Source organism: Lissotriton vulgaris, chromosome 5, assembly GCF_964263255.1.
Source record: "Lissotriton vulgaris chromosome 5, aLisVul1.2, whole genome shotgun sequence".
Classification (NCBI taxonomy): Eukaryota; Metazoa; Chordata; class Amphibia; order Caudata; family Salamandridae; genus Lissotriton; species Lissotriton vulgaris.
The window spans coordinates 273,305,213-273,318,831 of NC_141693.1; the positions used below are offsets into that span (position 1 = coordinate 273,305,213).

At 49.3% G+C, this 13,619-nt stretch overlaps 1 protein-coding gene across 2 annotated transcripts in view; it reads right to left on the reverse strand.

The window, feature by feature from the left end:
* The window catches only part of TMEM201 (transmembrane protein 201), a 274,511-nt gene that overhangs the window by 122,482 nt on the left and 138,410 nt on the right, over positions 1 to 13,619 (reverse strand). For both annotated transcript variants that reach the window (XM_086921392.1, XM_086921393.1), the window contains one exon: positions 6,415 to 6,618. In XM_086921392.1, coding sequence (XP_086777518.1) covers positions 6,415 to 6,618 — 204 coding nt within the window. The remainder of the gene's footprint in view (positions 1 to 6,414; positions 6,619 to 13,619) is intronic.

Genomic DNA, 13,619 nt, shown 5'->3' on the forward strand with positions numbered 1-13,619 from the left:
AAATATCTGTAGCACAAAGCCAGAATGTGCAGGTACCTGGACCCTAATTTAACACAACTTTCTAAGGAGACCCTTCACATTCAATAAACAAATATGGCAATCGAATCCTCAGACCCGTAAGTGGGCAGAGCCACCCATCATATAATTTCCCTCTAGTAGATTCGGAAGAACAAGTTACTTACCCTTGGGTACGCCATTTCTGGTAAAGACTATCTAGCGGCAGATTCCTTACCTTAGAATATTCCCCAGGAATCAGATTGGTTCTGGAAATTCTGGAGAAGTACCTCTACCTGCCAATAGGTGGCATTGAGCTGATCCACGTCAGCATCGTCCGCACCTGAAGGGACATGCGTGGTGCCCATGTAGGTGGCACCTGAGCATTGACATTAGTTTCTTTTCGTTACATTTCTGCTTCAGATGTTCAGAGCCACAACAGAATGCTGATGGACCAGTGTGCAGGCATGAAGGACCTACAAGGTCACTGTAGATGGAAAAACCCATTTGCAGAAGCAGAAAGCATTGGTAAGAATTCTGCAGCTAGTTAGAATCTCTACCAGTTAAGGCACTGCCGAATGTAATTAACTAGTTCATCTGATAGAGATTTCTAGCTGAAATTTCCTTATCTTCGAATAAATACCCTAGCATTACCTCCCTGGAGATGGTTCTGTGAACAGATTCAGACCAGAAAGTTCTGGAGGACCGAATGAATGGGAAAAATACTAGTCATGACTGACTGAACTTTCCAGACAGTAGTACATGGTAAACATGGTCAAAGATGCCCAACTTACAGTCTGGCAGCTATCCAATACTTGAACTCCGCGAGCTAGCAAGGACAGCTATGCATAGGCTCGAAAGGCAAGCCCATCAGAAAGGTCAGAACTAAAAGTTCAGGTCCCACTAGGGCATGGAAAAGGGTTTTGGAGGAAACATGTTGGAGGCCTTTTCCAAAACAAGTCACAACAGGTGACTTGAATAGGAAGGACTGGTCTGGCAAATGCATGAAAGGCGATACAGCTGAAAGATACCCTATAACTGTGCCTAATGCGAAGCCTTGCCAGGCTAACAAAAGAACAAATAACACCTCAGACAAAAGTGCAGAGCTGGAATCAACCTTTTTGGTAGCAGACTAAGCCTCAAATGTGTTCCCCCAACGGCAGGCATAACCTGTCTTGGTTGAGGGAAGCCAGGCTGCCAGAATGGCATTGTAGACTTCTGAAGGGAGGTCAAAAACTGTCAGCTGCTGCCGCTCAATATCCATGCAAGTAAGCGGGTGAAGGACCCTGTCCTTTTTAGGTTTATATCTTTTTATTCTTTTAAGCAGGGTACAACAACCACCCGCCTACATCCACAAGCTGGGGGGGAGGGCGGCGGGGTCTTAGGGGGGTGGTTTGAAATAAGAAATCATTTAGAAGAGTTGAAAAGGCAGAGAAAGGGATACCAAGAGAAAGGGGGGCTTAGGTGGGAGAACAACCAGAGAGGGGACATGTACCCGACAGGACTTAACCAATACCCATCAAAGAGCTGTTGTATAAGTGGGGTAATAAGACGAGGAAGTGGATGTGTCAATCGGGTGAGTGGTCAGATTGGGTAAGGCTGAGTAAATGGGAGGGTGTTACCCCCGGAACATTTTGGAACACCCATTTGGCTTATGCTATGGACTCTGAGTAGGGCATATGAAGTCGGATCCTGCCTCCTACTGGTTGCCCGTGATGAGCAGGCAAAGTAAAGGGGTTGTGGAGTCTGCGCCTGGTGAGGGTCTGGAGGGGTGGGGTTTGATAGTATCACTCCAAGAGGCACATAGTGTAAACTGACCACCATGCAAGGCTGGCAGAAAGAAACATCCTCTTGTCAAAAGGTATCCAACCTCTTTGATTCTCTATCCAGCAGTGTGATAGGGAGCACATCAGGCATGACTTTAGAGGTGGAGGCCTAGACGACCAAGCTCTCTTTGGTGAAGTGCTGGGTAAGGAAAGCTGGGTCCCCAGGAGCTGGACTGTAGCTGAGGGCAATTGTCCTGAGCAGGGCTTGGCACATGACCAGAGTATGATATCTGTGAGGGCTTCATTAAAATGGAGAAGAGGTGCTGTCTGGGTGACTTCCGGCTGTGGCACCTCTGTCAAGGCATTCATCTTGACTGTCACAGAGGGCCGCGTAAGTTCCAGGACCTCAGCCATTCTTCTCACCACCATAGTAAAACAAGCCCCTTCCTTATACCCACATTAGGAGGAGAGACTTAGCCAGTGTCTAGGGAGGTATTTAAACCACTGGCATCCACGATTTGCACATACCAGTTATCTTCTGGCTTGTTCAAAGGGTTACGGTAGCCATAATGACCCTCAGATCATCCCCAATCCAACTCCTCACATAGCCTATTGAAAAAAGTGGGCCCCAGCTCTGATCCAGAAGGTAGAGTTCCGGCCAGTGCTGGAGTAGACATCGGGCGATGCCAGCCCTGCCCCATTTCAGAGTCAGGTAGGAGGATAGCAGTCAGTGCTGCTGGGAACTGAACGGGCTCCAGGTCCAGAACCTGACCCAAAGGGCTCAACTGGCATTGAGAGCAGACCCACCCACTGGCAGAAATCCAGTGGAGACACCACTGCACCCATGGGGCCCGAAGGTGCTTCAGAGAGGTTGGTCCACCCAAATAGGAGGTGCATGGCCTCATATAACACCTTAAATTGGGCTGGTGGTCCGGAAACTTCTGGTAGGTGCGGACTGACTGCAGCAGACGTGTGGAATTGGGGCCTAGATTAGAGGTTAGTGGTGTTGTTCCTGTGTTTCTTCAAACTTCCACGGATAAAATCAGATTTTTTGTGGAACTCGACCCCTTCGGTGAGCAGGATTGCTCCGGGCCGTCATGGGTCACGATGGGCGTGTGCGGAGGACGTCCGAATCCCACCCACTATTTAAATCGCCCCCACAGGGCGAAAATGTGTGCAGCACCGAAGGGGTTAACAGACAACGATTCGGATAACGATGACTAGCATCGTAAACGGCGCTGCAAGCCTGCCTGGGACCTGGAGTGTTGTGGAGTTGATTGGCTTTGGGCAACCAGGAGCTTCAGGAACTCTACCGAAGTGCCTTGGGATTCATGGCGAGACATCCTTCACAGATCTTGAGGTCGTGGCCCGGCTCCAGAGGACTACCAGGTAGGGCATCGGTCACAAAAATCTGTCTATGACAGGAACCAGAGGGTTTAAACCCCACAGGGTTTTCGGGGTACACCCCTAAGTACATTGGGAGACAAGCCAAGAAACATTTGGCAAAATTTGAAATACTCTAAAAATTTGACTGGGGTATCTGTCTTCGGATCTGGGCTGACGGCACAGAAGACAACCGATGTCAGCGAGCTAGGGTAGCACTGATATAGGTACAGAGTATGTCAATTTTGGTGCAGAGGAAACTGACCCGGCCGACCCCACCTACCGCCATGCAGAGTTACTGCTTGAGATTTTCCGTATCCAGTCCGACTCCTAGGGGAATATTCTAAAGGTAAGGAATCTGCAGCTAGAAGTCTTTATCAGACTGAATGGTTACAGAGGGTAGCAGATCACTCCCACTATCCTCTCTGTGCTGGGCCAGCCTAAACACAAAATATCTGAATTGAACAACCATACTAAATCACATCTTTATCTAGAACATCCCTTACAAGCTCTAGAAAAATTAAGTGGTGTGCCCACCAAAGTGTTCCCAGCTGTACTCTGAATGAAACAGGCCCCCTCGTGATCAAGTAGTATTTTTTTTCTAAAGGACTGGACTTGGAGTCAGAGATAGTCAAAGCTTATAAGTCATTTATTTGAAACATCAAACAGCTGCCACAAAGAGCAGCGTTTACAATAATTATATTAAATTAAAGACAAATTCACAGTGGTTTACAAATCTAGACCACACAACACAATTGCACATGTAGGACAGTACACGGCTCCCAGCACCATTCTAGCTTAGTGTTTGATCAGCTTGCAAAAGAAGGTACACCCGTTTACATATCCCTGCCAAAAATCCAGTCGAGGAAAGAGAGAACAGGATAGTATCTTTTCTGAGGGCCTAACATGTGTGCTAAATTTAAAATCAACCCTCGTTCCAAGAGTTTTCTCGAAGTTAAAAAAAAACAAAAAAAAACTATTGTTGCAGAAATTAATGCATAATGGAAGACTGTGGTTGACCGCTTCTATAGGCAGCCTGACGCATGGCACAAACATGCAAAACTACACCAGTCTGTCTGCTAGGATTAAATCATGCTTCCAAAATGACACTCACTAAGTGCTGTATCAGTACCTGGCATGTTGCAAATAATAGAAAAGAATGGCTTTTGTATCATACAACTAACTACCTTCATTGCGCGGCTGGAATAAATCGTTTTCTTAAAAGTAACTTCAGCATACCCAATCTCAAATTGGCAACAATTTGTAGAACACTGTAGAGTAGTATTACATCAAACTACACTGGATGAAGCTAATCAGAAAAACTTATTTTTGCCACAGAATCTTTTTATCAATATTAAAGTCCACATAGTGAGTGAAGAGACGATGGATTTGCCTATCATTTAAGCACTTACGCAACTTTATGTAGGAGACACCATAAAGAGCCAGTTTCAAATAATCAAGACTGAGGTAAACGCCAGAGTAATAAGTAAGAAAAGGGCGCACCACCTTTCTCCAGGCTTAATCGGGCATATTTTGTGTATCCCTGATGTGCACATCGAACCGTGTACTGTCCCACAGCAAGGAATAATAATCAAAATAATAATAATAATAATAATAATAATAATAATCATCATCATAATGGTGATTAATAGCAATAATAAATACAACTGGCACCAAATGCTGAGCTTTAAGCTGGGACAAGGTGGTACCAAAGCAAATCAGAGCTCACAATCCAAGACAGTACCCAAGCACTTAAAACTTTCAGTATTTAGTACCAGCTCGTGTCACATTATCAGTGAATTATAAAAAGGCAGACACCCTATTCTACTCAAAGTCGGTGCCCACGGTCAGTGATACATTTTCCCGTAATAAAAACACATAGCATAAAAAAAACATCCAACACAAAAAGTACCATTTTATAACCGGGACAATTTGGCATATATTTAGGTCCTAGCAGGGGAGGGAGTGGTGAAGTATGGATTCAAAAAGGAAAAGCGGAAGCCGGGACAGACTTCTACCATCTACACATGCAAGGGGTTAGTTAATTTGGATTAGAATACTAAGGGACTAAAAGTAAGTGCTACTCTGATCCAGACGCCTTTCAGAAACAGATTGAAAGCAGAAACAGATGACAATGAGTCCAAGCGGTCAAGCAACAGATAACTTCCTTCATTGTCCAGGACAAAAATCCAATGGCACTAAAACCTGCTGCATGCTTACATGATTAAGCCTTTCAGTTTGCACCTCCACCGCTCAAAAATAAAAAGCCAATAACTAAGCCTCATTCTTCCAACATAGTAAAAGTACGGGTTTAGTAAGTAGACTAATTTGTACTGAACTACAAGATGTCGGCTCTGCACTGTATACAACGCAAAGGGGAGGGAACAATTATTAGTGGAAAAGCAGCAGCAAAGCTGCTTTCCCACCAATGGAGACCACCTACCCAATGATTTACTTCCATCACCTCATGCTAAAGAGGTTTATAATGATCTGCCAAAAACAAAGCTAAAAAATTGTCCTAAAGAACAGATTTGATTTTAGGACCACGCTTGTCAGTTGCCAAATTATTTAAAAATAAAAAAGCTCAATATGAAAAAGACTCAGATATGAAGCAATATTAATGTCTGAGCCCCTAATTGAGGTCCACTGAACTAGGAAGTCGAGTAACTCCACACACAGAAAGACACACTGACCTCATCGTTTGTGTCAAAGTCATGGGCAACAGACCGCCTCATGTGTGAAAAACCACATTACACGGTCTTCACAAGGTACTGTTCAAGGAAGGGTTGCCCATCAATTTTAACTCTGCACAAATCTCAAGAGATACAACCCAATTCTTGCTCATTACATATTAAGCCAGTACGTGGAGCAGTAACTTCCTCATTCCAGTTTGATTTTCACATGGAAGCACTTGAAAAGCACTTGGGCAAAAAAAAAAAAAAAAAAAAAAAAAGTTGGCATTCATTGCTAGCACCATATCCACTGTCCATGAACAAAAGTGTTGCTTATTCATACACGCTCAGTCCCATTCTTCCAACGTCATGAACAAGCATCTCAAGGGTCAGCGAGATTTGGAAAGTTATAAGATGAGGAAGAACCATGCTTTGAAGAAAAAGCAAGAGATTCATAGAAGAATATGAGGAAAGCTTGATAAAATGAGATGAGCGGGTGATAGGGAGGGGGAGGTGGAGAGAAGGGAAAGAGCCAACACATCATGAAAGTTCAGGAAACAAGTGCGCTGAGGAATCCTCGCTGCGGTCACTGCTCTGACCTTCGTGGCCGGCCCCTCCGCTGTCCTGTGGGCTTCCGGGTGGCAACAGCTGCAGCAAAACTGACCAAACAGCAAACAGACATGGCGCCCAATTTGAAGGTGTCCATCCAGGCAACAGTATTGGCTTGCAGGTAGTGCTCAGTCAGGTGGAGCCCTGTCACCAGGACCCAGAGGAAAAAGGAAAAGGCATCGATCCGGCGCAACCTATAAACAAGGGGAAAACACAATATCATTACTGTACTATATAGATTTCAAACAATTAACCAAATACTCAAAAAGGTGCCATGACCAACGATCGGAAAATAAAACTGATTTCACTGCTGTACAATTTCCACAGTAGCATTATAAATCGGTAACTAAATTCCAAAATTGTGTTAAGGAACCTAAAGATTCTATGTCAGGACCGGAGGCTTCAGATTATGCTTTTCTCTCTTCGCTGTTTAACAAAAACCACATAGCAGCCAGAAAAGCAAATAATTTTTAAAGAATAGGTCATGTACCCCAACACTGGGTCAAAACATCAAAAAACATCAAAACACATGGGATAAACTACAACTCCCATCAGTCCATAAACATAGTCCTTCCACAGTGTCCATAGCATTAAGGTAGGGCGTCCATCTTGTGATCCCTTCCTCTTTTTTCACTGCTTCGCAGCCAGTTAAGTGCCTTTTTTTCCTGTCTCCCACTCGTTATTGTGTGGTGGGGACGTTGTGGGTTCTGGCACCGTGTGTGGTTTTATATCGATATGGGGACCATTGTATGTGGATTTGAACCCTTTTATTCCCTTACAGAGTCCCATTTTTATTCTTTCTTGTCGTGGGGACGTTTAGCCCCTGACGAGACTGTCCCCGGGGTTGCGGCTTGTGTAAATAGCCGCTAGAGGGCGCCGTTGCATCTCGTTCTCCTCAGCGCGTCTTTCCCTAAGACGGGAGCCGCGCCGAGGAGAACGACCGCGTCGGAGCCTTGCCTGCCGCCTCACCTTGTCGCCCGCAAAGGGTTGTATCGCCCCATTTACATCTTGACGCCCCGTGGGGTCTGATTTTAGTGGGTTACCGCTTCTGACGCCTGCGGGCAGTATTCTCAGCACTTTCCGATTTCTTGACAAAATCCAGCCGTTTTTTCAGTGTAAGCGCGCTAGGGAGGCGGCATTTGACCCGGTCTTTTCACAATAGGGTCAGCGCGCTGTAGGAGGGGTGCTGCCTCTGTAGTTTCTGGTGTGCCAGATAAGAAAAACCTTGCTAGCCTCCGGTTAGCCTGCATTCCTGGTGTCTGGTGCCAGTTTGACGATCCTCATCCTTACCCTCGGTGCTACAGGGACATTAGTCATGGCAGAGGGGTACTATGTGGAAGAGGAGGAAACCCACCAGTACTTGGGGGGATGATGAATTTTATGAAGCTGTCGACCAGTCTATTTTTAGGTGTGTTCAAGAGATTGTGGGGCCTATGGAGGATAGACTCTCGGCCCGCATAGTAGAAGAGTGTGCAAAGTTGGCCCCTGTTCCACTAGGTTCCCACAGGGTGGCCCCGGCTACTTCAGAGGGGAACCCGCCTGCTCCCAAAAAGGCGTGTAGGGACGGAGGCTCGGGGGGTGCGCAGGGTGTGGATAAGGACGCCTTTGAACGCCTCAGAGATGCGTTCTTGGCCAAGGCGACTGAGCCGGACGCTTCTGCGCCACCCCCGACCACGGGCCCTTAAGTGCCGCCCGCGACAGCCCCTTCCTCTCCGGGAGGGTTCTCCCCAGTGGACACCGACTATGATTGCAATTCAGTGCAATCGTGGCGCCCATCCGGATCAGCAACTGAGTTGCCCCACGACGCTTCGGGGATGCTTGACCCGGACGATATTATTCACCCGAGGTCGGCAGCCTGGGCGCCGGGCGACAAGGTCGCAAAGTTCGTGGCGGGGCGTCTACGCAAGCCATTGGAAAAAGAGGCGCGTAGTTGTCTGAGGCGAGAATGTCCGCGGCCTACACTGGAGGGTAAGGTGGCCATGACCCCCGAGTTGGACGGAAAAATGGCCACCTTTATGGCCCGGTGAGTGTAATCCCGGCGGACCACGTTCGGATAGGGGGGAGGCTAGCCTGTTTTCCGCAAGCCTGGTCGGCACTCACGAAAGACGTGTGGGTTCTTCAGACCGTGCGCGGTTTCCGCATAGACTTTTACGACCGCCCATATCAGTTAAAGGCTCGACGTCCCATTCTTTTTTCCCCAAGAGGATTCCCGGTTGATCGACGAGGAGGTCTCGGCGCTATGCCAAAAAGGGGCCATCTGTCGTTCAACACGGCATCCCTCAGGTTTCCTCAGCATTATTTTCCTGGTGGAAAAGACGGATGGGGGCAAGAGGCCCGTGATAAATCTCCGGGAGTTCAATGGTTGGTTGGTCTACAACCACTTCAAGATGGAGGGTATCCATCTTTTGAGGGACGTCCTTCTGTCGAACGACTGGATGGTCCGTCTAGACCTCAAGGACGCTTACTTAGTGGTACCCATCCACCCGCCTCACCGTCGGTTCCTACAGTTCCTTTGGCGGGAACAGGTCTACGAGTTCACAGCCCTTCCGTTCGGGCTCTCCTCGGCTCCATGGTGTTTCAACAAGCTGTTACGCCCAGCGGTGGAGGTCCTTCGGAGTCAAGGCATCCAGATGATCGTCTACCTGGACGACATTTTCCTGATGGCGCAATGTCCCAACAAATTGGTTCTTCAGCTCAACCAGACGATAACTTTGTTGCAGGGTCTGGGCTTCATTATCAACCAGGGCAAGTCTCTCTTGACGCCTTCCCAGAGAATGGTGTTCCTGCGGTTCCTGGTGGATTCGGTGCAGGCCTCTGAGCTTTCCGTCGCGGAAAATGGCCACAATAAAACACGAGCTCCGGCAGACGATCACAAAGTCACACACGTCCCTGCATCAGATCGCCAGAGTGGTAGGTCTTCTCTCATCCTCCATTCGAGCAATTTTTCCGGGTCCGCTTCATTATCGGGCCCTCCAGCGCCTCAAGGCATACCATCTCCGAAGAGGTCTATCTTACGACCAGTTGGTCCCGTTGTCGGACGAGGTAAAAGAAGAGATGTCCTGGTGGCTCTCCCATATGGAGGCCTGGAACGGCCGAGCTATTTTCGGGTCAGTTCCATACTTAGTAATAGAGTCTGACGCCAGCAGATCGGGCTGGGGCACCCGTTTAGGCGATTTCTCCACAGGCGGAGGTTGGTTATCAGAGGAGCAGCAACTCCATATCAATTGTCTGGAGCTCCTCACAGGCTCTTTTGCGGTCCGGTGTTGGACCAAGGACTCAGCGACGTTGTTTGTCCTTTTACGAATATGCACAACAAATTGACTGAGCTGTTCCTAAAGAAGAGGAGAAGGAAACGGTCACTAAGGTAGGAGGGATAGTGCTCGATGGAGGACCACCCTTGGGTATCCAATTAGTTGGATATAATGGCCTCACACACCCTTACGAGTGTCATGCTTAATCATCGGCAATGCTCCTCGTTGGGCAGGCGGTGCAATGACCAACGGGCTCACCTCAAAGAGGGGCTCTTTATCAGCTGCCTGAAACTGATGAACAGCCGCCTGAAACTGAAAATAAGATGGAAGTCCTCATCCTGGGATCCTCGCCCTCCGCCTGGGACGACTCCTGGTGGCCCCCTGCCCTGGGCAGCGCACCCAAACCCACAGACCACGCACGCAACCTGGGCTTCATCCTGGACTCCTCCCTCTCCATGACCAGACAAGTCAACGCCGTCTCCGCGTCATGCTTCAACATCCTACGCATTCTACGTAAGATCTTCCGGTGGATCCCCACCGAAACCAGGAAGACGGTCACCCAGGCCCTTGTCACCAGCCAACTGGACTATGGCAACTCCCTCTACGCCGGAACCACAGCCAAACTTCACAAAAAGCTCCAGCGCATTCAGAACGCCTCAGCACGCCTCATCCTGGACATTCCCCGACACGGCCACATCTCCGAACACCTGAGAAACATGCACTGGCTCCCCGTCAGCAAGAGAATCACGTTCCGACTCCTCACCCACGCACACAAAGCTATCCACAACCAAGGCCCAAGATACCTCAACGACCGCCTGACCTTCTACACTCCCACCCGCCAGCTACGATCGACCAGCAACGCCCTCTCCGCAGTCTCCCGCATCCGACGAGCCACAGCGGGAGGAAGATCCTTCTCCTACCTGGCTGCCAAGACGTGGAACTCCCTCCCCATCCACCTCCGCCTGACCCAAGACCACCTCTCCTTCAGGAAGCAACTCAAGACCTGGCTGTTCAAGCAGTAGCGGACCTCCCTCCCCCAAGCGCCTCGAGACCCTCCGGGTGAGTAGCGCACTATACAAATGTTTTGATTGATTGATTGCTTTATCGGAGATCTTTTATCCAACTGCCTATGGTCGAAGTGTAGGTGAGGGGCCAGGACAGGGTAGATAGTGTGCGTGAGGATAAAATGTGGCGCAAGGTACCGGAAAACAATTTTATTCTGGTGGTCCTCTGCCGCAAGTAAAATCGAGAATAGTCTGTGATCGCTGGAACTAAGGTTTCCATGGAACGCAACAGGACTTAAGTGCAAATGGTGTGGTCAACATGTTTCTCGCTTTTAGTGCATTGACTGCGATTCTTCAGGACCTAATAGAAAACTACTATCCACAAAACATGACCTGTAATAGTATCAGTTTATTTATTTAATTTCTTGTATCGCGCTGGACTCGACCCCGTAAGGGGTATCTCCGCGCTTTGTTCGCCGTGGATAACAGACTTCAGTGCTTCTGCGGGAAAGCTATAGAGGGATTATATTTCTTGGAACAGAAGTGTTTTTAAGGTTTTCCTAAAGGAGAGGTGGTTGGCGATTTGTCTGAGACTGATGGGAAGTTTGTTCCACAGAGTCGGTCCTATAAGTGATAGGGTTGACCCCCTTGTCTGGTCTTCTTAATTAATGGAGTTTCCAGTAGAAGTTGGTTGCTAGATCGTAGAAGACGATCCGGTTTGTATAAATTAAATTCTTGAGCAAGATATTTGGGTCCATCTCCAAAGAGGCATTTGTGCACTGTACAACAAATTTTAAATTTAATACGTTGCCGTATTGGTAGCCAATGGAGCTCCCTCAAGAGGGGTTTAGACTGAGTTCTTGTGGGGGCATTAAGAATTAATCTACCAAGTTGGGTTTTGGGCCCTCTTACATCGGGTGGGTCCGACTGTTATACTCTGCACCGTTGGCTAATGTGGCTGTTAATGGTCGACTTTCGGCCTCCTTCACGCTGCACAGGGGCACCAGACAAGGCTGCCCGCTTTCGCCGCTCTTGTTCGCCTTGGCACTGGAACCCCTAGCGGCGCGGCTTAGGACGCATCCCGATGTTTCCGGGATTACGTGGTCGCCTGGGTTTGAGGACCGAGTGTCGCTTTATGCGGACGACATCCTCCTTTATCTTACCTCTCCTTGCCGCTCGCTCATTGTGGTTTTTGACCTGCTGGGCACCTTCGGGACGTACTCCGGACTGGTGATCAATTGGTCTAAATCCTCTCTGTACACGCTGTGTGGGGACACTCCGCGCCTCCCCCGTGGGTGCTCGATACAGGTGGCCCAACAGGGCTTTCGGTATTTGGGCATCTACGTGTCGCACGACCCCCGCGCCCGATACTCGCACAATCTTTTACCACCGCTTGCGGAGGGATGTCGAGATTTGGAAAAAACTGCCTATCTCCCTGATGGGTAGAGCCGCGCTATTCAAAATGATGGCCTTGCCTCGTTTCCTCTACGCTTTGCAAAACTCCCAAGACCCGGTCCCGACCAAGTACTTTAGTGAGATCGAATCTCTGCAGCGAGCACTACTGTGGGATGGGCGGCCACGAATTTCGTTGCTTAAATTGACTATTCCGTGCTATGACGGAGGTATCGCACTGCCGGACATGCGACGGTACTATTGGGCGTCCCAACTTGCGGCTGTTAATCATGGCATCTATGGCCCAGCGGTCAGCCCGGGCTACGCCATGGATCGGTGGCTCGTTAATGACGGGAACTACTACAGAGCCCTCTACTCCAGATCTTTGGACCGTAAGCTGACGGGCCCCACCAGAACGATGGTGCATATATGGCGGGCGGTCACCGACACCCTGGGCTGGAAAGATAGGGTCACCCTGGCCACACCCTTGTATGACTCGGACGTGTTTGGGAAACTGTGGAAAACTAAAGGTTTTGACCGATGGGACACCATCGGAATATCTAAAGTTGGAGATATGATTGCGCGGGGGAGGATCAAGTCGTTCGATACGCTACAGTCTGAGTATCAGCTGGCGTCGACGGAATTCTTCCGACACGCCCAGCTTAGCCATGCCCTCTCCCCCCTCGTGTCCGACGGTGGTGCTATCCCTGAGTCTTCGCCCCTGGAGGATCGGGTGCTGGACGGCCACATGCCGGACAGCGCTATTTCCCTGACTTACAAAAAACTTATCAACGTGAGGGTGGATTTGCTTGACCGATTGCGGATGCATTGGGTGAATGATGGCATAGAACTGGACGACGAGGAGTGGCAATCAGCGGCCTCCTCCCCCAGGGAGGTGGCCATATCGGCGCGACTCCGTCTTGTTCAGTTGAAAATCCTACATAGGGTGTACGTCACCGGCCCTCGACTCATCCATATGGGGCTTTCCACGGACGGCCTGTGTCGGAGGGGTTGTGGTATGCTTGCTACCTTCCTGCACATCATCTGGGAGTGTCCTGGTGTGGCCCGGTACTGGATGCGGGTGCATGAGGTGATGGAGGAAGTGACTGGTGTGGCCCTGCCGGCCGAGGCCCGACGATGCCTCCTCAATGTGTGGTGTCCGAATGATTATAGTGTAGCCCAGACCCGTTGGGTCACCCTAGGCAATATGGTGGCTAAGAGGGACATTGCCCAGAAGTGGGGTGCGCCAGCTCCTCCCTCCCTTAGTCTCTGGGAAACCAACATGGATTGGTGTATGCTGCGGGAAAAGACGGTGTATGTGGCCAGGGGCAAGCCCAAAATGTGGAGGTCTGTGTGGGGGGCCTGGAACTCATATCGGGGCGACATCTGCGAGCCCCCGATGGAGGTAGACTTGGAAGTCCAACCCTCCCCATAGACTGGAACCCTTCCCGTAATTCCAGACGGAATATCCTTGTGTGTTACCCCCCCATATCTCCGTGTTGCCATTGGTAAGTTGTGCTGTCTTGGGTGTGCGGCCCTCGGCCCCTC